The sequence below is a fragment of the Diuraphis noxia genome, unplaced genomic scaffold (genome assembly GCF_037042655.1).
Source record: "Diuraphis noxia isolate RWA-SAM2 unplaced genomic scaffold, SU_Dnox_SAM2 contig0001, whole genome shotgun sequence".
NCBI classification, from domain to species: Eukaryota; Metazoa; Arthropoda; class Insecta; order Hemiptera; family Aphididae; genus Diuraphis; species Diuraphis noxia.
In genome coordinates this window covers 17266198-17290955 of record NW_028301711.1, presented here as the reverse complement: position 1 = coordinate 17290955, position 24758 = coordinate 17266198, and the positions used below count along the sequence as shown (strand labels likewise).

General features: G+C 29.0%; 2 protein-coding genes and 1 pseudogene across 2 annotated transcripts; all 3 read left to right on the top strand.

Annotated features, from left to right (window-relative positions):
• The first annotated feature begins 1130 nt into the window (after positions 1-1130).
• Positions 1131-5288, top strand: LOC149060024 (uncharacterized). The gene is made up of 9 exons (XM_089218192.1): positions 1131-1175; positions 1301-1351; positions 1468-1548; positions 2040-2267; positions 2518-2740; positions 2821-3195; positions 3867-4452; positions 4540-4991; positions 5063-5288. Exons 1-9 carry the CDS (start codon positions 1131-1133, stop codon positions 5191-5193), a joined length of 2172 nt encoding a protein of 723 aa, XP_089074318.1. The 3' UTR covers positions 5194-5288.
• A 6262-nt stretch (positions 5289-11550) lies between these two features.
• Positions 11551-23510, top strand: LOC149060022 (zinc finger MYM-type protein 1-like; annotated as a pseudogene).
• LOC149060023 (uncharacterized) lies at positions 18146-18874 on the top strand. Its single transcript, XM_089216753.1, has 4 exons — positions 18146-18217; positions 18326-18400; positions 18623-18721; positions 18818-18874. Exons 1-4 carry the CDS (start codon positions 18146-18148, stop codon positions 18872-18874), a joined length of 303 nt encoding a protein of 100 aa, XP_089072879.1.
• Positions 23511-24758: the final 1248 nt, after the last annotated feature.

Genomic DNA, 24758 nt, shown 5'->3' with positions numbered 1-24758 from the left:
CATAGGAAGTGCACAATCTGTTATCATATAATCTGTGGCGTTACTGCGCATACGCTAGGACTTGTGATTATTCGCGTGTATGGGCAGTGATGCCTTGCTAGCGGCACTCGTCGCTACGCTCCTCGGCGCCGTCGCTCCGCTCCGCAAATCGAAAATATCCCTCGACTTGCTGTGCAACACCACCTTAAGTAGGTCACAGGGTAAGTTATGTCGTAGTATGGGCAGTGATGCTTTGCTAGCGGCACTCGTCGCTCCGAAAAACATCAATCTTCATGATAGGGACAGTGAACTTAAAACGAACTTCATTCGCCGATAACTTCGAAACTAAGTCCGAGCCCCAAATTCTGACTTCACCATCGTTTTCAGCGTACTTACTTACATATATTTCAATTACAAAAATCGCAAAAAAAAAGGTGTCCGGTAAAGTAGAAATATACCCATTGATTCTTATCGTTAATTGTATGGGGAATCGACTGGTACCATTATTTTAACCCAAAAAGCACTATTTCCTTAAGAAAACGTTGATTCAAAAACTATGTTTTCTGCAAAACGTTCCTTTTCCAAAGTAACTTTCAATGCAAAACGTTCTTTTTCCATTTTGCTTCAAAATGGACCTTTTCCAATGTTAAAAATATACCTTACATAGTAACTTCTGCAAAACGTACTATTTCCTTCATTATTTTTCAAAAAGGTCTATTTCCATTATCAAGCAAAACGCTCTTTTTCCTATACATTTGGTATGAATGATTAAATAGTTTTTATCCAAAACGTACTTAATATTTTTTTTAATTATAATTTTGAGATAGTACATTTTTAATAAAAGTTTACATAAATTAATTCCAAATTATATTTATGCCAAGTGTTTATTTAAAATTCTATGTAATTTAAATTTTCATAAAATGTGCTAATCTCGTTTCTAACATCAGTACTATGTGAGATATTGTACAATATAGATTCTATGATACCAAATCCCTCCAAAATCTAATCAATCTGCAATCATCGTGCTCATGTTTTATAAATTAGTTATATTTTATATAATAAGATTTTGTTTATGTTACTATTAATATTTAAACGTAGAGTATATTAAATAAATTCAATTAAATATATTTAATATAATAGTAATTTTTAGTATGAATAGGGCCAAACGAATGCTGGAAGCAGCAGCAGCAACACCAGTAAGTATAAATTAAATAAACATTTTAAGTTTTAAAATAGGTAGGTATATACTAGGTATTTACTTTAGTATGTTCATAAAATACAATATTCACTATTACACCAGTTACTTTGTTTACAATTTTAGGAGTTTAGGCCAAAACAGTTGTTTGTTGGAAATGTAAGACATCACAAAAAAGTGAGTAGATACCTACTTAGGTAGTTGTAATAATTGATTCTTCCAATGTTACTAAGTTAAAAGTTCCCTAGTACACTTTGGTATTTTTATTTTCAAATATTATTTTGTTATTGTAGGATAAATCAGAAAATAGGCCAAAATCTTCTAATTTAAACTGCATTGAAATAGATGATACTGTGCTAAACAAGCCACAAAATGTAAGTTTCAAAATGTTTAGTGAATTGTGTATTACTAAACAATTTTTATTCCTTTAAACAAAAGTTACAGTGTATTAAAACTATGACACATACTCAAAAATTTTATTTTTTATTTTCATATTAAGATTATATATTTAAATATATTTAAGGATAAGGTAATAAATTGGCTGCAGTGTAATGAATTAATGGTTAATACTGAGGAGCCATCCACTTCAAAAATTGATAGTACAAAAAAATATGTAAGTTTCAATAATAATTTATTATTTGTTGTTATATTATATTCATGTGTAACACTTGTGTTTATATTTAATTTAGCATTGTATTTTGATAAACAATTTTTAAAGTAAATATTAATATTAATGTTCCTAACAATAAACAAGATAAATAATTAGTTAATATTATTAATGTTGTTAAAATAAAATAATGACTAATTTATTGAAATATTGTTTGGTTTTTCTTGGTATTATTGACATTAGGTTTGATAATTTTAGGGTTTTGATATGGTAGATTTGAATTGTATGGAATTTGTTTATGAAGAAACTTTGCCTCTTCAATCTGAAGAAATACATTCAAATATAATCAATCAAAATCCAGTTGAGATTTTATTAAATAATCCTGAATATACAGAGTGTATTGAAGTTATTGATGGAGGAAGAAAACTAAAAAAGCCAAATAAAAGGAATGAAAAAAAAATTGAAAGAAATAAAATCTCATCTAATGTTATTATTGAGTGTAGTCACAAAAATATGAGCAAGCCTATCTGTAGGATTTCTGAAATAAATTATAACTGTGTTCAAAATTTTAAAAATAATTTAAGTATCTTAGAAACCAAAATTGATCAAGATAAATTTTTAATTTCGGCAATGTCAATAGTCAAACCTGTAAGAACTGATCGTATAATATAATATAATATATAGGTATATGAATAATTATTTATGTTACGTGATATTTAACAAAATATATTTATAGGCTTGTATTATTGGTGCAAAAACAAAAAAAGTTATATTTTGTGGAGTCAGAAACAAATATTGTTGTATATGTCAATTAGCTGAAAACCGTGACGAAATAGCACAGGATCATGTATGTTTCAAAAATTGGAATTCGGCCTCAACCGCGATGGAAGCCGATATTATTGTTGAAGGGTTCAAGCAAAGTCTGCATATGCATAATGTTATATATTCTCAGTTAATAGGTAAGTGACTTTATTTTTTTTTTTTGCATAAATATTTTCATTTACTTATACGTTGTATTATTGAATATATTATAAAAAAGGAGATGGTGACAGTAGTATTATGAAACGTTTAAGATTGGAAAAGCCATATGGTACAAATGTTGTTATAAAAAAAGTAGAATGTACTAATCATTTACTACGTAACTACATAAATCGTCTTAGAGATATAAGTGGGAAAAGAAAAAATGATAAAGGAGATGTCATACCTGGTTGTTATCGGAAAGTGGTTCATGATCGCTTACTTAGGCTTCGGTATGCTGTCACTGAAGCGATAAAATATAGAAGACTTGAACAAACAGATCGCACATATGAAGCAACACTGACTTTACTCAAAGCAGATATAACAAACGGACCTAATCATGTTTTCGGAGACCACACTAAATGCCAATCGTATTTTTGTGAGGGTCAAAAGAAAGGTATGTAATTTTTATTTGTGTACTGTATGTTTGTATGACATTTATGATTTATAGAATAAAAACTTAAAAATAACTATAAATAACTCATAATATATAAATTTCAAGTTAATAGTTTTTAAATAACGACAAAATAAGAAAATCGTTGTATGAGAAATGAGAATTAGATAATTTACGAGTGAATATATACCTAATATGTAACTTCAAACGCACGTAAAAATTAACTTGAATTTCCAGTAAACTTATTTGTATTATTTGTTAAATGTAGGAAAATTTAAGGGGAATTTTTTAATATATTTTTAAAACTTAGATATAAATAGAAAAATTGTTATATATTCTAACTCGAAAAAATGCCAATTTTCGTGATATTGATAAATTTTATCAACATTTTAACTTTAGGCGCTCATAAAAAATTACTGTAGACGAATGCTCGGCTTTTTTTAATGTTCAATAACAACAACTTATGAGGACGGTTATAATACATTTTCAAGATTTTTGACCTATAAATAGTTAAAAAATAATCGCAGTATTTTGAAAATATTATGGTGCATATAATCATTCTGTGATGCATCATCTACGGTTATATTTTTAGAGTTACAATAAAAAAACAAATTCTCAGTTTTTTCTTAAATTATTGTTTGGTTTTCTTGACGCTTGTATTATATATGTTTTAGGAGAAGAAAACATCGTACCCGATTTAAAAATCTTTGGTGTTTGGGATGATATTTGTAGAGCCCGAAATCTTCTAACTTATCATACCGAAAGTTTAATGTATGGCTATAATAACAATTCAGCTGAACTTTATAATTCAATTTTAACCAAATATGTCGGAGGGAAACGCGTAAATTTTTCATTGAAAGGGTCTTATCAACTAAGGTGTAGCGCAGCAGTCACTGCATATAATTCAGGACCAAACCGTCTTTCTTTGTTTAACAAACATGTAACAAATAAAAGCCCAGGGAGATTTACAAAAATGTATATTAAAAGGCATATAGTAAGAGCTGAAACTCGAAAACGACGGCGATGTCTTTTTAGTGGACCAAAAAATAGAAAAAAATGTACAACAATAGGAGGACCAGATGAAAACTATGGAAATGTGTCTCATGACCCACTTTCTGAACTTACTGATGTTGAAATCAAACAGTTAAAAAATAAGTTCATGGAAAATTTAAAATTAACTGAAAAACAAATTATAGACTTAGAAATGAATACTAAAAGACAACATCAATGTGATGAATGGCATTTGGAGCGAAAAAAAAGGTAGATATTTCATATTTTTTTAACAAAATAATAAGTTTATATGAATGTTTTAAAATGTTTTAAAATGTATACATTTTTATTTTTTAGACTCACTGCTTCAGTGTTTGGTAAATTATGTAAAATGCGCCAAACCACGTCTCGCGAAAAGGTAATAAAAGAAATGTTGTATGGGACTTTTAGTGGTAATGCTGCTACGCGATATGGAATTGCACACGAAGATATGGCTAAAGAAGAGTTGGAGAAAATAATTGGAAAAAAAATTGAAAGTGCAGGTTTATTTGTAGATGCAAATTTACAATTTTTAGCGGCGTCTCCCGATGGACTAATAGACAATGATAGTCTCGTCGAAATTAAATGTCCAGCGTCTGCTAAGAGTTTTACTCCAGAAGAAGGAATTTTAATGAAAAAAATAAAAAGTTGCACTATTGAAAACGGTCAACTACATCTAAAAAGAAATGATAGTTACTTTTATCAAGTCCAGGGTCAACTGCACATAACACGCAAAATGTTTTGTTATTTTTGTATCTGGACACCTAAAGGTAATATTATTTTGTTTTGAACTAATAGGATTCTAATTAAAATGTATAATAAATAAGTTATTTGTGTACAGGTTTGATGTATGAAAAAATTGAAAAAGACGATGATTTCTGGGATAAAAATATGAAGTCTCAACTAACAACATTTTTTACAGAATACTTTTTATCTGAAGTTTTAAAAGACAGTCTAATATTGAATGAATAAATATAATATTTACGAGAAATTCAAACCCTTTTTTATAAATGTTTTTATTATTCATTTGATTGTCAAATCATTTTTTGGTTATAGTTCATAACTATGAAATAACAAAGTGACTCTCTTGTGTAGTATAATGTAATTGCACATTTTTGCGAATTGCAGCGAAAGCCGAGTAGTGAGTAGGTAATATAATAGTAAAAGATAACGCGCGTAATTGAACATATTTAGTCATTTTTATAGCATTTTAATTATACGTAGTTCTGGGAATTCGTAATACTGTCGACCGATAGTCCGAGGCACGCGATAATGGATTACACACACTAATGTTCATTTACTACTCACACATAGACACTGTCAAGACAACTGATCGTCGAAAAACCCAACATCGAACAGATAGAAATGTAGTAAAATATTTTTTACCTACTCTTCAAGGAAAAATACCTGTATGTTCTACAGTGTTTAGGTCAATCACATCAATCTCAAGAAAGCGTTTAAACATTATTTCGAAAAACTATATGAAAAATAATAGCTTAGGTAGTCCTAAAGAAAATCGTGGAGGAAGTCGATTGAGTTTGGATGATGAAAAAATCAAAAATTCAATTATTGATCATATCCAAAATTTCAAAGCTAAGAAAAGTCACTATTCGAGAACAGACACAGGACGTTCTTATCTTCCACCGGGAATAACTATAAAGTTAATGTATAAACATTGGAAAAATGAGATGGTTAAAACTAATCAAAAGTTTGCTTCATTTAGTAAGTATTACTTAATATTTACCACAAAATTTAATCTGGGGTTTGGACATCCCCGACAAGATGTGTGTGGTTATTGTGCTGGTCTAGAAGACAAATTAAAAAACGAGGTTAATGAAATAATTAAAATTGAATTACAGGAAAACCTTAGTGCTCATAAATACATCAGTAAAAAATTTCATAGCTTGATGAAAAAAACGACTGAAAACTCAATAAATATTTCTTTTGATATGATGCAAAATCAACCACTACCAAAACTCAGCATTACAGAGACATTTTATAGTCGTCAAATTTGGTTGTACAACTTAACTTTTGTACTTAACTCCGAACTTCAAAATCCTGAAAATTGTTTTACATATACTTGGCTCGAGACAGAAAGTGGGAGAGGCCCAAATGAAGTTGCTTCTGCACTCCTAAACTTTTTAGAAATGATTGATAACCGACTTCAAACCCAAGACAAACCTATGACTGTTGTTAACCTATTCTCCGATTCTTGTTCAGCTCAGAACAAGAATCAATTTGTTATGACTGCACTACTTTATTTTATAAACCATAAGGCAAAGGTGATCAACGAAATACATCATTACTTTCCCGTGCGTGGACACAGTTATATGCCGCCTGATCAGGTATTTGGTCGAATTGAAAAGAAGTTGAGACAAATGGAAACCATTTTATCACCAAATGAATATTATAAAGTGTTTAAAGAATACACTACAGTAAGAACATTTGATAAGGATTATGCCATCATGGACTTTAAAACTGCCGTAAAAAAAATTGTTAAAAAAATTGATTTTAAAAGTACGGAACAAAAACATTATTCGTACATTCGAGGTAAAAAGACTGTTGGAGTAAGTTCATCATATGAAGAGGAACCAATACGAATAAATGTACTTAAAAAGCAAGCCAATTTGGAAAGTATTGGTTCAGCTGAAAAATTACCCAAGACAAATCACGTTAAACAACCAAAACAGGAAGACGTGAGACGTTTATTAAAATTCTTCACAGTGCCACCTGATGCTCAAGACTTTTATGAGGATATTTTTACTGAAAATACTAGCAGTATTAATTCAATAGAGGATTGTCAAGTATATGATGAAGATGCATAGATAAAATAAATATTAATAAAAATACCTAGTCACTTTTTGTTCATAATTTACAAAAGAATTTCTTATAGATTTAATAAATACCAAGTGATATAAGTGTAAGTAACATGTAAGTTCCTAATGTTCTTTTGCTTCATTAGTTTATAATAAAGGTAGATAAAGTTGTTACTTTAAAATTTAAAATAATTATTTTGTTTAATATATTTAGGTAATTCAGTTGTTATTATTACAAATACTCAGAAGGAAATGTGTATGTAATAATTTATAATATATAGCTTTGCATTAAAAGGACAAAAGTTTCATTTTAATTGTTAATATTTGTTTATTATTAATCATGATTATTTAATATTAATTAATAAAAACACATCATACATAAAAATATTATATCTTATATTTTGTCCTATCCAACAATTTTATTCAAAATGGACTTTTTCCGGAAATAGTATGTTTTGAAAAAAATTTAGAAAAAATTTTCCAAAACGTACTTTTTCCAAATTTAATGCAAAACATACTTATTCCGGAAAAGGTCCGTTTTGCAGAATATGACTTTTTTGAACCTTTAAAAAAAGCAATTAAGAAATTAAATTGAACAGGAATACATTTAAAAACAGAATAAGAATATTTTTAAGATTTTTTTAAAATCTTCAGATATGGTCTACACCAATTAAAAATATCCTTAACAGAAAACTGGCTCCACTGAAAAATAAGAAATAAGGAAAAGGTACGTTTTGCATTGAAGCCCCTCAATTAGTATAAACATCGAACGACCTGCGACCTAGTGGCGAAATCACACACCTTATTTCGTGCGGATGGAAACGAGTGTGTTTCATTTACGCACGTCAACGGGAGTGCGAGCTCCTTATCTTTATTCTTCATGGTAATACCCTATCCTTGAAGAGACACCTAAAATTATATTTAATTGAGAACGAAGGAATGACTAAATAAATTAATTTTGAATAAAATAAATGAGTACCTAAAACGCATTTTGAGTACACCATTGCATCGTTCTATAATGCTCCTTGTGGACATTTGTTTATTATTATAAAGTTCCTCAGCTGCAGTAGTGGGGTGTGTTATAGGTCTGACTGGTGTGAGTAACCAAGGCCGTAGCGGATAACCAGAATCTCCTACAAAGGTATCAAAATTATAATTTAAAATTTATTTATCTGGTAAAAACATACATTAATATTTACCTAATAAAAAGAAGTTGTTAAAGTTTCTGAAATGTAATTCCTGAAGAGTGTTTGAAACATTACTATTATTCCAAACATGTGCATCATGTGTACTACCGGGGAATAATGCATTAACATTTAAAATTTTTAGATTTGAGTCACATATCTAAATACAAATAAAATAATCCATAGGTATGTATTATTACATTATAATATTTAGGTATTCTTACTTCTTGCACTCAGAAAAAAAATATAGGTTAAGTTTTAATGATTTATTGTTTTGCAATTTATATGTACTTATATAATTAAAAATTTCTTAAAAACCAAGTAAATATAATTATAAACTTCTATCCATTAACTTTTTTCATTTCAAACTTAATTTAAACAGTTTTTCATTAATAAATGGATAATTTTCTCTGAGTGTGGGGAAGTATGCAAGAAAAAAAATGTAAAATGTTATTAATTCTTACTAGCTGAACGTTTATCGAGTGATAATTTTTCCGGTTCACATACATGTACTCAGGGTACTTGTTTTCCTCAAGGTTAAGATTTTTTGAAGGGGGCACTATAGCAACATGGGTACAATCCAAACATACAATCACGCCTGGAAATCCAGTTTTAAGATAAAACCTAAAAAGGGGGAAAGTAAATACATTTTTAACAAAATAATGTGATATAACTAAATTATTCCATACAAGTAATTTCTACAAGTTCCTTTAGTTTAAAAAAGTATTAAATAATAAATGTCTTACTCATGACGAACTGCATTGAGCTCACAAATAGTATGCGGGAATTTGACCCATGAATTGAAAATAGAGGGATTATTTAGTGCTGTTACGACCTCTTTAATGCAACAGGAAACTGACGCTTGTGACAGTACAGTATATCTACTGTTGCCAACCGGTGTTTGGTATGAGCCTGTTGCAAAAAAGTTTAAGGCAACTAGCACCTAGAATAGATAATTTTCATGAGACAAAAATCATTATAGATCATTAAATTAAAAATTGTATTTAAAATGTTAAAACCTTTGTGTCAATATCAATTGATGACAAACGGCTTGGCTTTTTAAGAAATGGTCTTAATAAATCAATCACATATTGTGTAAGATGTTTGGTTAAACGAAAATTTTTTATGAACATTTGTTCAGTCAGTGTAAATGGGTCCGACAAAGGTCTGTGAAAATCATTTCTAACACCATTATTATTCTCGTTTACATTAACCACATTTTCTACAAAATTGTTGACAACCAAATGGGTCATTATATTAAAATCTGACATTTTCGATAGTTCACAGTAAATTACTTATAATAATATATTAATATATAAAAATATTAAAAACCACAAAACTTAAAACACTTGATTGATTAATATAAATTAGTCTTTACGAACATTATGATTTTTTGAATAATAATAATATTAATTTATAATATTATAATATAAATATACAATGAATAATTATTGATAAGGATATATGGGTTATTTACTATTTTATCGATGGATACTAAATTTTCATGCGATAAACACTTTGTCACCACCATTACACCAGTAGACAAATAGTCAAATGATTTTTGTGCGACTAAACTATATCATATTTCAAAAATATCTTTATTTTTTTTTCATGCGACAAACGATTTTATCGTATGCGACAAATTTTATCACAATTTCAAAAATTGGGTCCCTGAGTAGACAATATACTCGCAAATAATTTACGAGTATGTAGTCTACTATAACTTAATAACTGATCAGTAAAATCTGTTTTACGTAATTATTGTAATACAATGCAAATAGCGGCAGCACTGTTTATTTCCAAATTGATTGTAGATGTTTATTACAAAAACGATAAACTAAAAACAGTAAAAACCATTAAGTAAGTTATTTATAGATTCAGCTATGATAGCTGAGCTATCAAGTATCATTTATCAATAATATTATTATCGATATTAGTTTCATAATTAAAATAGGTCGCCATTTTCTCATTATTATATTATGTTATTAGCATTTGACATAGTATTTTATAAATTTGTTGTATTTTATTATGTCGATTGACAAAATAATATTTATTATATTTATATAAAGCTATATATAAAGGTTGATTTTTCGTAACTCGTACATAAAATGTCTGATACCTGTTTATGTGGTAAAAAACAATTAAGTTTAAATTCGACTAATTGGTCTAGATATGTTATATCTTGTAAAAAAAAAAAGATTTGCTTAGGAAATTCAAGTATATCAAATTTTTTCAAAGTTCCTGTTGCTTGTACTCAGCCAACATCATCAAATGGTATGTATTACTTTATTATTTATATTTTAGAATATTGTTTTATTCATTTTTTTTTTATCCATTATCACGTAACAATGTACTATAGTAAATAGTAATAACTGTGGAGCTCAACTTCAGGGGTCTCGAGATGCAATAGATTTGTATATTTCTTTAGAAACTAAATATAATAAATCTGATTTGGTACATATGTGTTTTTGGGTCTAGAGTTTGAAATTTATAAGTTAATAGAACATTAGTACCTACTACCTAGACCATTTTGCAAATTTCCAATATTTTTTTATACATTTATAAATAGGTACATAGTATGGTTAAGTTATTATGTACATTTTTGTTTCATATTTTGCAATTTATCATAAATATTGTAATTTTTCTATAAATTCTATAAAATTGTTATTAATTTGTAATTTGTATAAAAATGTATATTAAACAATAATAGGTACCTATTATTATATATAAATAACCTACCTCTAAAATAAATTAATATTATTGATATTATTAAAGTATAATATAATATATAGGTGTTGTATGATTTATTATTAATCAAGGCGGATTTATTAGGTTAGGCGCTCTGATACTCACCATTTAGTTTTTAAATTACAAATATTAATTTTTTGGATAATTAGCCCACAGAATAATTAACATGAGATTTATAGAAAATTGACAATATTTAGCTGTACATTTCAAAATGTATAAATATGTTTAGTTTAAATAATCCTTTTTTAATACATGGACACAGTAAGTGCAGTAATTTATAATTTATAAATATGTAATTTTATTTCATACTACCATACCTTATGTTTTATAATTACACAAATAGGAAAATATTAATAATTTTATAGTTTATTAATCAACTTTTATTTTGTTTTTATACAATATTATATATTTTATTAAAATTTTTAGTTAAAATGCATGGACCTGAAATACTAGATAACACCAACAAAACTATTGAAAGTTTGGGTAAATATAAATAATTTTATAGTTAATTAATCAATTTTTATTTTGTTTTTATACAATGTTATACAATGTTATATATTTTATTATATATTTTAGTTGAAATGAATGAATTTGAAACACTTGATAACGCTAACAAAACTATTGAAATTCCAAGGAAAAATGCAGGTAAATATTTTTTAAAGTGCACAATGTACCTATTTATATTTTTACTGTACTATGTTTTTATTATAATTAACACGTTCACTGCGGATGACGCCAAATGGCGTCATCCGCACACTATTTTTCAATACATTATAATTTAGTCCGCGTTACAATCAAAAACCTCATTTTCGGTCAGCGTTATCTATAGATATTAGTTAATACGTGTGTGCAATCGCACATCGATATTTCTATTTTTAGTCTATAATATTTTTATTTTATTTTGGGATGTTTACTATTCCTTTATCAAGTTAATTATCGGTATTTTCAAGAAATTCACTATCGTTGCAATCATTTTTCCATCGTCGGTCGTTGATGAAACACGTACGTATTCACATTTTATTGTTTTTATACATTTTATAGTTAAATTATATACATTTTATTTCTTTTGGACGATTTTTTTTTTTTTATTTCGTTTACTTTCGTATTACTTATATTATGAACATGGATAATACATTGAATAAATCCGGTCCATCTCGACCAAAACGGTTATGCAATATGAATCGAAATTATGAACAACAAATTGAGCAGATGCTTTTTAACTCTGATAGTGACGAAAATTATGATTTTTCCGATTCTGGTAGTGAATATGAATTTGAAAATACTGAACAAGTGTCTGACGATTTTGAGAGTGATACCGTAAAGTGGGGTGACTTCGGACAATTTTTCGTGTTTTTTTGAAAAAATATGATTGTAAATTAAAGTAAAAATTTCAAAAAAAAAAATTTAACATCTACAGATGTTTATCCACTATATACGATCGTTAAAACTAAAGTTTAACTTCAATAACAAACTTTTTTAAAAAGTTAAAAGTTGTCCGAAGTCGACCCACAAATTGGTCGACTTCGGACACATACTTATTTTCACATAAAATCATATTAAAATTTATATGGTATGACTTCGGACAACAATTTAAATTTTTAAAAAACAAAACTGCAGACTTTCTTGTCTTTTTCCTTTTTTTAACCTTCAAAATGTATTAACAATAAAATATTTTATAATTAAATTAACAAAATAAATGATGAGCCAGAATTGGTATTTTTACTGGATGTCTTGTGTTATACAAATTAATTAATACCTTAAAAAAACTACTTACAGTCTTTTTTTTACTAACTTCAGTCTTAAAATACATTCTTTTGGTAATTAAACAAATCAAATTAATAAAATAAACTCAACATATAACAAATTAATACCTACGTATCAACCTACTATTTTAACAATTTAACTTAGTCTACTTTGACTATTTGTAAAATATTAATAATATAAAACAATATAAAATTAAATAAGTACCTTTGTAGATAAAAAAAACAACACTAAGTAGGTACCTAGGTCCCACCTACTCATTCAATTTCAGTAGCATCAATATCAAAAATATATCTGTCTCGTTTTTGTCTACTCAATACCTTGACTATTTTGACAACTTGCGTCACTTTAATCCGACTCTTATCGGCAACTATTGGGAAAACGAATGTTGGAGGTCCAGCTAAAGAATTTTTTTTTCTTAAAAAATTAACGTTTATTATTGGGTAATCTATATCGAGAATCTGACCAATATAATGTCGATAACTTTTGTTTGTTTCATATTTTACCAATATACAATTGTCAATTTCAAATTCAACTGGAATTTCTTGCTGGTGATTTGGAACTGCTTGACTTGTTGAGGGTTCTTGGTCATTATTAAATTCTATTATCTCTGTGTCGTTATCGGTTTCAGGGTCATCAATATTATTTTCGTTGACATCTTCAACTCTAAAATCTTCAACATTGATGCTTTTTCCAGGCTCTACTGCAATTTTTTCCCCCTTGGTTTTTTTACCGTATTTTCCCCTAAACGAACTTCTTGTAAAATGTCCACAAAAGCGTCAGTCCACGATCTACTTCTATTCAGTTCTTCCAGTTCTTCATCTTCAGGCTTAGATTTTACCCGTGTCAATACACGTTGTTTATCGAACGGAACTATTCCAGCGGCCTTAAATCCAGCTTTGACATTAGACTCTGGAGATTGAACGGACTCTAGAGCTTTTTTTAGCATTTGTGGAAATTCGGACTTTGGCAGAACACCTCTATTTTTCTTTTTCCACTTATCTAGAACATTACGCCACGCCGATTTTAAGGGACGGAAAAAAGCCAAATCTAAAGGCTGACACAAATGTGTCGAATTTGGAGGTAGTAGTACAAATTTAACTTCATTAATTTGACATAGTTTAATTACATTTATCGATAAGTGGCTAGCAAGGTTATCTCCTATCAAAACTTTTGTGCCAACCAAATTTTTTATAAAAGGAATAAATGAAAATGTAAACCAATCTTCTTCAAAGATTGCCATGTCAAACCAACCACTTATATTTCGATTATATCTCGCTCCGGGTATACCTCCCTCTACCCATGTTGGATATAAATGTGCAGCTTTGTACACAGTATAAGGTGGAACAATATTACCATCAGCTGAAGCGCAGAACATTACTGAAGTACTTGTTTTTGACGAATCTCCTATAATTTCAGGATGTTTGACACCTCGTCTAACGATAACCAATTTTTTTCCAGGGTCGTCTGAAAAATTGGTTTCGTCGTAGTTGAATATGTTAGTAGCGGGTATATCACGCAAAACATCTTCAAGATTATTAAAATATTTGTCTAAGATTGGTTTTGAAACCCCTGCTCTCACTCGTTTAATATTTTCTCCAAATCGTTGTGTTAAGTTCTTATTACGTTTCAAAAATGATCTAATCCAATCCACGCCAGGCATATTGTTGTGTTTAAAAATTTTTCGTTTCTTCCGGATCTATCTAAATACGACTGGACCAGAATCTGTAAATCCGATGCTCGTAGAGGGAACCCCCATTCTGCACATGTAATTAAACCATCAACTAAAATATCCTCGTCTTTTTTTGAAAGAACCATCTGACCACCCGGCTTTCGAAACATGTTGTTTTTATTATTAATATAATCATATATAGTAGCTCTTGGAACACCATACTTTTCACATGCTTTTCGAACACTTAAATTTTTTACTTTAACGTCATGGACAGCTTTCATAAGATTAGCCTGCGTATAATTCTGATAAGAGCGACCACCTACCTTTTTTTTGTATTTTCCCATATTGTTTGTACTGTCTGAAGTCGGCCCTCTATCCTTCAATTTTTGCACGAAAATTCATAAAAAATATCATATGACACTAACCACACTTTTTATAGGAAATACTTATTGAGAACTAGTTTATCTCGAAAACAAAAAAAAAACGATGACGATCGGAGTATTTGTTGTTGAATTACAAATGTTATGAGATGTGATAACAAAAATGGAGGGAAAATCCAATGATAAGGAATTAACTCATGGCCTCCACGCTATCAGCGTTACAACGTTACGAAACGTTTCCTACATCCCAATACAGGTTGGTAACCGTGAAATGTAATAAAAGATGATTTTTATTTAATCAAACCGATCGTATGCTGTACTTTATCAATTATTATCATGTTGTCCGAAGTCAACCCATGTGTCCGAAGTCACCCAATTTTACGGTACTGAGATCGCGAATAATGTACCAAGTGTAAATACTCAATCATCAACAAATACTAATAATGACGGTGACTGGCAAGAGGAGGAAATTGAATTATCTAATTTTCCTTTTATAAAACGAAACGAATTGCTTGTTCCGATAGAAGGCAAAATAAATCCTATAGATTATTTTTTTATGCTTTTCGATGAACATTTTATAAAACTATTGGTTGATGAAACGAATAATTATGCTGAAACCGAGTTTTTACGTGTAGGTAGTGCACCACGTTCTCGTATCTCCAATTGGAAACCAACAGATAAAGACGAAATGTTAACATTTATTGCATTGATAATTCACACTGGTACCATAAAACTCAACAGATTGAATGACTATTGGAAAACCCATCACCTTTTCAACTTTTCTTGCTTTTCAAATTATATGAGTCGTGATAGATTTTTAAATTTATTAAGATGTTTTCATTTTGCACCAAATATTGAAACTAATAATCAAAACCTACCTGAGGATCGCTTATATAAAATTAGACCTTTAATTACATATTTCAATAACAAAATGAATACCATATATTATGCCAAAAAAGAACTCTCACTTGATGAGTCCATGGTGTTATGGAGAGGCCGTCTCCAGTTTCGTCAATACATTCAAAATAAACGCCATAAATATGGAATTAAATTATACATGCTTACGGAACCTCATGGCTTGGTATTAAAATTTGCCATTTATGTAGGAGTACTCGATGACTTGGGAGGAAAAGGCCATGCAGCTAATGTGGTTTTGCATTTAATGTCCGAAAAGCTAAATAACGGCCATGCGTTATACATGGACAATTTCTACAATAGTTTTGATTTAGCCTCCAAATTGATTGAAAAGAAAACGTTTTGTACTGGAACATTAAGATTGAACAGAAAAAATACACCACAGGATGTTGTAGAGTCAAAATTAAAAAAAGGTGAAACCGTTGCCAGATACTTTCAAGGTGTTATGATTGGAAAGTGGAAAGATAAGAGAGATGTTGGTTATATTTCCACCGAATTTAAAAATAATTTAATTCTTACCAAAAACCGAAACGGTAAAGAACAATTTAAACCTGAACCTATCTCAAATTATAACCGTTTTATGAGTGGAATTGATCGGCAAGACCAAATGCATAGCTATTATCCATTTACTAGAAAAACAATCCGTTGGTATAAAAAAATTGGTATACATATAATACAAATGTTATTGATGAACTCATTTTATTTATATAATCAATATCACGCCGGACCTAAAATATCATTGTATGATTTTCGATTATCCATACTCAGTGAACTTTTGCCCAAACATCCAAAACCTAGATCTTTTTCAGTATCACATACTAATCATTTCCCAAAAACTCACGATGTTGGAAAATCTGGAAGACCTAACAGAAAAAGATGTCATCTGTGTTATTCTAAAGGGATAAGAAAAGATACAACATACTTCTGTCCAAGCTGTCCGGAAAAACCCAGTCTTTGTCATCAACCATGTTTTAAAAATTTCCATAAATAGTTTAAAATAAAATAGTAAATAATAAATATTAAATATTATAAATATTAAATAGTCAGTTTCCATTTTTTTAAAATTATAATAACGTGTTCACTTTTATTTTAAATTAATAAGGAATAAAGATGTTTTCATTTTATTAAATTATAAGTACATATTTACTTTTAGTTATTTATTAATTTAATTGCATTGTAAAATAATAAAAGTAACAATTTGGTATGATAGTTGTGAGTAACTGTTTGGTATACCTAGCATAACAAATTTGCTATGACGCCAATTGGCGTCAATCAGCGTCAGATAAAAGCAAAGTGTATGTGGTGCGGATGACGCCAATTGGCGTCAACGAAAAAAAAACTTTGAATTACTTCCGCACATTTGAATGTGTATTGTAATATGATCCGCAGTGAACGTGTTGAAAGATGCTTATGAAGATTAGAGTGTTAATGCTGAACTTAAATCATTAGACCCTAGAAATTTTATTGAAATTGGATTAAAATTAACACCGGAAGAAAAAATATCTATTATCAGAAGAGGACCTTTTCAGCCAGAAAAACATGAACTTATGGAGAAAAATTATCCCCAGGAACATGGTCATCGTTTCAATACTAATCAGTATTATAGAGTTTTACATAGTGGTGAGAGAATCAAGCGCGATTGGTTAAGTTTTAGTGTTAGTAATAGTCGAATGTATTGTTTATACTGTATGTTTTTTGGAAAAAATAAACAAAGATCGTGGACAGTTGACGGATTTCATGCTTGGCAAAAATTACAGGATATAAGTTTGCATGAAAAAACTGAAAATCATATAAATGCTGCTATTATAGTCAAAATGAAATTATCTTGTATCCCAATTTTTCCACAAATATATGAAAATAAAAGAAAGCAAGTATTAGAAAACAGAGAAATCATAAATGCTCTCATCAGTGGCGTAGCCAGGGGGGGGTTTTGGGTGTTTAAACCCCCCCCCCCCATTGACTTTCAACATCTAATAAATTATTATATATTTCATTAATTCTAGTACCTACTATCTATGAAAATATATGACATAAAACGTTTCTGAATATTCAGAGAACTCGTCCAGAAACGACAGAAACCTGATTGATATTTGATAATAATAATAATATTATATTTTTAATATTATCTGCACGAGTTTTCAAAAACACTGTGGTTATGACCACGATTAAAGATATTATTTATGGTTATTATTACAATGTATCACGGTCTTAGAAGATAAGATAAAGACCGTGCAATGTATTATCACAATATTTGATAAAACTGTTTGCTTATAATTTATATCACGATAATATTTGAATGTGAGACTGTTGTTATCTATTACTTTTGATTGTGTGATATTGTGATAAATTAAAATCAGCAAATTTATAATTACGAAATTTACGGATAAAAAAAATTCTAATTTGTCAATTGAATTAATATTTGATATTACATATTTTACTTTTGCCGTTATGGATAAATTTCTAATAAGAAAAACGAGTACAGCAGTATCTCAATCATCATCAAAAATTGATGTAGACGATGTGGTGAGTTAATTAATACTTAATTCTATTATTTATACAACAAATAATATAGTCCATACAGGAAAGTAACATGAAATTATGTTAAATATGTCGATTATTATATTTTAGACTAACACTGATAAAAACAAACATAAACGTTCTGTGGAAGATGATGAAGATGTTACCACCAAAATTGCTAAAACTGTAAGTAATTACCTACTACTTAATTACATTTAATTTAAAAAATGACCTATTTACTTAGCAGTTAGCAAAAACTACAAGATCATTATACCATATTGTGTTATATTAGTTGAATTAATGATTTTATTAGTAAAATTAAAAACGTATACAGCTATGATGCAATAGGTACCATTGATACTATATGGCCATATGGGACTAACAATTAATGTTTTTTTTTTTCAACAGAGTAAGAATATCCTGAACTTCAGAAATTCTGAAAACAGCCATGACACTGATATTACTGATTCTATGGATATTGGATTACTGATTCAGCAGTTAGAAAAGGTTTGTATGAAAAAGTATTTAAATATGTTTTGATGTGGTTCTAAATTATTTTATGTTTATAATTTATATATGTATAATATATGTATTTATGTTTAGATTTTAGATTCTGTGTGGAACAAAACACCTGTTGGTTTTTACTTTATGTTATTATGATTGTTTTAACTATAAATATAACTATTATCTATTTGTATATTGTATTATTGGTTTTTTTGTGTCTGTGACCTATGTTAGTTGTTTGTGTATTAATAGGCCAATAGGTAATAATTATAATAATATAGAATATATACAATAAATAAAATATAAATTTACACCAATATATAATAGTAAGTACTGTGGTAAATATAATTTTATAACTTTAAACTTATATTATGCATGAAATAATTTATATGTTAAAAAAGGTTTCTGCAATTAGTTGTAGACTGCTTTTGGTATAAATAAATAATAATATTTACAATGTAGCTAGATAATTGCATTTAAGCTTTAGATTTGATTTTATTTTAGTTATATTTAGTTTATTTGATTTGCTTTATTTTTACAACTTTTGTTTTAAGTAATTAATTGAGTTCAAATTAATATTTCAATTTGTTGTAGATTGACTCAAATAAAAGAGCAGAACTTCTTTTAAAAATTTGGGAACCAGATCATACTTTTAAGTTTCCTATAAGTGGAGATAGAAAATTAAAATTTCAACTTAGCTGGTTAAAAAAATGGTCTTGGTTAACTTATTCAAAATTGCATGATGGTGCATTTTGTAAATTTTGTGTTCTTTTTAAAAGAAACGAAGGTGGTCGCGGTAATCAAAAATTAGGCAAACTTGTTTTAGAACAATTTTCTAATTGGAAAAAAGCTATTGAAGAGTTCAATAAACATGAAAATACAAATTACCATAAAATGTCAGTTTTGAATGCTGACAATTTGTTATCTGTATATAACAAAAATATAGATTCTATTGATGTGCAGATAAATAATAGTTTAAAAATGGAAATCCAACAAAATCGTAAGAAAATACAACCAATTATTAAAACTATTATTCTGTGTGGTCGTCAAGGAATAGCCTTAAGAGGCCATAGAGATTCGGGACCAATAGATCTAAAACACAACACTAATGATGGCAACTTTCGAGCTTTGTTACGGTTTAGAGTTGAGGCGGGTGATAAAGAGCTAACAGACCATTTACAGAATGCTCCTCGAAATGCATCATATCTTAGTGCAGATGTACAAAATGAAATAATAGATGTATGTTTAGATATAATTTTGAAACAAATTGTAAACAGAGTAAATAGTGCTAGATGTTTTACAGTTTTAGCCGATGATACTACAGACATTGCTGGTATTGAACAATTTTCCCTATGTGCTAGATATTTAGACACAACAAAAATGATAATGAGAGAAGATTTTTTAAAATTTGTTCCTGTTAGTGATGTCACTGGAAAGGGATTAGCGACTACTCTTCTGACAACTTTGGAAGAAATCGGAATTGATGTAAAATACCTACGTGGTCAAGGGTATGATGGTGCCGCGTCCATGAGTGGACAATTCAATGGAGTCCAAGCTCATATTACTAAACATTACCCTCTTGCACATTATATACACTGTAGTTCCCATAGTCTCAATTTGGCTATTTCAGATGCTTGTAGTATTCAGTCTATAAGAAATTGCACTGGAACTATTCAAAAAGTTTGTATTTTTTTTAAATACCCCAAAAAAAATAATGTTTTATCTGAATCAATAGGACGTGTATGTTCTTCATCAACTCATAACCGTTTGAAACTGTTATGTCCAACAAGATGGGTAGACCGACATGACTCAATCATTATTTTCCTCGAGTTATTTGATGCAATAGTTGATAGTTTATCAGAAATTTGTACTTGGCTTGATAAGGATGCTTCATCAGGAGCATACCAATTGCTGTGTGCTATAAGACAACCAGAATTTATACTAGCAACTTATATACTGGGACACGTGTTGAGTTTGAGTTTACCATTAAGTAAGTTTCTTCAGACAAAAAATATAGATCTGGTTGAAGCTATTCAAACCGCTGACAACGTAGTAAATATAATTAAACAGCTAAGATTAAATGATAAAAGTGAATTTAAAATTATATTTAATAATGTAAAATCTAAATGTGATGCCTTAGACATTGAGATATCTATTCCTCGTACAGCTAACAAGCAAAAAAACAGATGCAATGTCCAAGTTGATTTGCCTGAAGATTATTACAGAATATCTTTATTTATTCCATTTATAGATCATTTTTTAAATCAATTAAATGATCGATTTTTAATTCATAGATCTATAATTGAAAATTTTAACTTTATTTTACCATCATCCAATAGTATACATAATGAAGACAAAATTAAGCAGCTAGTTGAAATGTATCAAGGCGATTTAGACTGCAGTGTGTTAGCAGCTGTGAGTGAAATTAAAATTTGGCAACAAAAATTTACAGCAACTAAAGATTTACCAAAAAATGCCATCGACGCTCTTCAAAAATGTAACATATCAATATTTCCTTCTACTTTCAAACTTTTACAGATTTTAGCAACTCTCCCAGTCACAACTGCTAGCAGTGAACGATCTTTTTCCACATTAAAAAGATTGAAAACATATTTACGAAACACCACATGTGAAAATAGGTTGAATGGTTTAGCAATGATGAATATACATAATGATATAATAATAGACCCTGATGATGTCCTAAATAAATTAGCGACTAAAACAAGAAGAATACGGTTGATGTAAATATTATAATGTGATTAAAATTTTGTTTGACATTAATAAATAAATGCTTTAATTGAAATTTGAAGTACAATACAATTTGAAATAATTTGTTTTATATATACCTAAACCGTAAACCCCCCCCATTGAAAAATCCTGGCTACGCCACTGGCTCTCATTGAAATAACTTTGTTTCTTAGTCAACATTCATTGCCATTTCGTGTCCATCGTGAAAGCTGGGATGAACGTAATAAAGGAAATTTTAAAGACCTAGTTATACTGATCAGTAAATTTTCTCCACAATTAGCTGTATATATAAATCACTTGAAAACCAAAGGAAAGAGTGAAGTAAATTTTATATCATGGCGAAGACAAAATCAGCTCATAAGTTCTGTAGCCACGTTTATCAAAATAAATATAAGAGATGAAATTAAAAAAGCTTAATATTTTAGTATTTCAATCGATACATCAAAACGTGAGCAATTAGCTTTCATTGTACGTTATGTTAGTTTCAAGGAAACGTCTTCTGTAATATGTGAAAGACTATTAGCACTATAGGAATCATCTTTATATCAGCTTTTTTCAATATTTCAGGATATTTTCCTTGAAAATGAATTAGATTGGAGATCTTCATTTGTTGGTGAGAGTTACGATGGCGCCAGCAATATGCGAGGACAATATGAAGATTTACAAGCTTTCATAAAAGAAGTAAATCCGTCTGCAGTTTATACGTGGTGCTATGCTCACCGTCTGAACCTTATCGTAGTTCAAGTTGCTAGTAGTTCTGCTGATGCAGTAAATATGTTTGGTAATGTAGAAGAACTGTATAACTTTATCTCATCTAGTAAAAAAAGAATAGCTTTCTATGAAAATACACAAAAAGAAATCAGACCAGCTGAAAGAGTAAAAAGATTAAAAAGAGTAAATACAACTAGATGGATGTCATATTCCAAGGCTCTCCAGACAGTTCTAAATACTTTTGATATAATCATAGACACTTTGGAAAATATCAAAGTTACAGAACTATCTGATTACAAGACTTGCTCTAAAGCCAATGGATTAATTGAATTTTTACTATCACTACAATTTGTAATGACTGCTATATGTTTCAGTAAAATATTTCAATTATTAGATCCAGTTACAAAAATTATTCAATCACCCGATATTGATTTATTAGGAGCAGTAAACAGTGTACAAGTGGTCTTAGATAACATTAAAAAAATGAGATCAGACAAAATATTTCAAAATATCTGCAATGAAACAACAATTTTCGTGGAAAAATCTGACTTTGAGTTTACATCATTGCCAGTGAAACGTTGTAGACAAAAAAATTAATGGCAGGTGATTTTAATCCTGACCATGTTATTACAGATCCAAAACAAGAATATAAAGTCAACACTTATTTTATGATAATTGATGCAGCCATTGTATCAACTGAAACTAGATTTCATTCAACAGGTCAACATTTATTAAAAGATATTTCACTTTTTTCAACTGCTCATTTAAAACAAACTAAAAAAGATCCTACAATGTTACCTAAAGACGCTTTTAAAACATTCTGTAATTTGTACCACCACTTTGTAAATTATGAAGATTTGAGGACAGAGTATATACAATATTCTAGATCATTTTTTGAGTTTGAAGATGCTATTGGGTTTCAACAAACTTATATCCATGACGAAAAATACACCAGTTACAATGATAGTGAACATGAAAGTGAAGAGAATTCAGATTCGGATCGTGATGAAGATGAAGGAGCAATTTATGTTCACAAACATAATAACTTAGGCACATTACTACATATGCTTCAAGTATGTCATAAAGCAGGATTAAAAAATGTTTTCCCATGCCTTACATATTGCATGTACATTACCTGTTGCAAGTACAACGTCTGAAAGAACTTTTGTCTAAGTTAAAAATTGTTAAAAATAGATTAAGGACAACAATATCACAAGACCGCTTAGAACAACTATTATTAATGTCATGTGAATCAGATATAGAGATTGATAACGGTCAAGTTATTGATATATTTGCCAACTGCAGTTCTGTGTTGAAGAAAAATCTTTTATAGCTTATAAGTTATAACCTATCATATCAAAGAAATGTATTTTATTATTATTATTATTATTATTTTAATTAATGTTTGAATTTTTTTCTAAATACATATAAGGTTTACTGGTTTACATATATGATTGGCCTTATTAAATAATTCACTGTTACCCTATTTAGAATAATTGAAGTGTGTGTACAAATATTATATGTCCAAATCAACCACAACAGTGGTGGTGGTGGTGGTGGTGGTGGTGGTGGTAGTCTTATGTGATTTGAACCATAAGTTTGTGGAGAGTTGGGCGCCACTGGTTCACTTGTAATATAAGATAGAGATAATTCTATATTGTTATTGATCAAAATGAAATAGAAATAATTTACTGAATTTAAACTACAAATGGTTTATTTAATTTGCATGTTTAATAATTATATTTTGTTTTTCTTTAGGTTCCCTATCTCCCAGTTCATCATATTCTGCTGATGGTTCGATTTCCTCATATAGCGATACCTACTTACCTGCTTTTTTTATTTTGAAACAAACATTTTTTTTTAGTCTTAGTTATTTAAGTAGTTAATAGTGCCTTTTCTTACATGGTATGCATTATGTAACATATATGAATAAAGTTTAATTTTGGATTTGAACGTGGCCCGTGGGAAATACATATGAGGTTATTAAATTTCTGTAGTGCCAAACAAAGCAATATAGGCTAAATATTACGAACTAATAATTACATTAAACGGTCAGGATATTGTATTAATTGTAGGTACAATTGTCATTTGCATGTTTATTAAAAATCATATACCTAGATAATAATTTCATAATTATTGTCACGTGCCATTAAGCCGTGAACGTATACCTACAAAATATGTTATTATTTTTTCTTCCTAAAAAGTATTGTATTGTGGGACTTTGTTATATTATTATTTATTATGGATTCTAAAATAAAAGCGTTTGCCCCGGCCAACAGAGTGCAAGCACTGAAAGCGAATGGCTCCACCCCGTGATCATGCCTATGAGCTGCGCATTTATGCACAAACGGAAATTAAAGCTGCGAATTCCAGTAGGGGGAGTGATAAAATGTATCTGATTTGAATTGAGAAACATATCAAAATTTATGTTTCAAAATCAAAAATGTGATAATCGGGGATAAACGCATAAAATATTTGGGTGATGAGGTTTAAAAAAATTGTATAATCTTTGTACCTAATACCTATTGTTATTTGTTATACCTATATGGCTATATGATAGGTAGGTACATCATTGGTATTA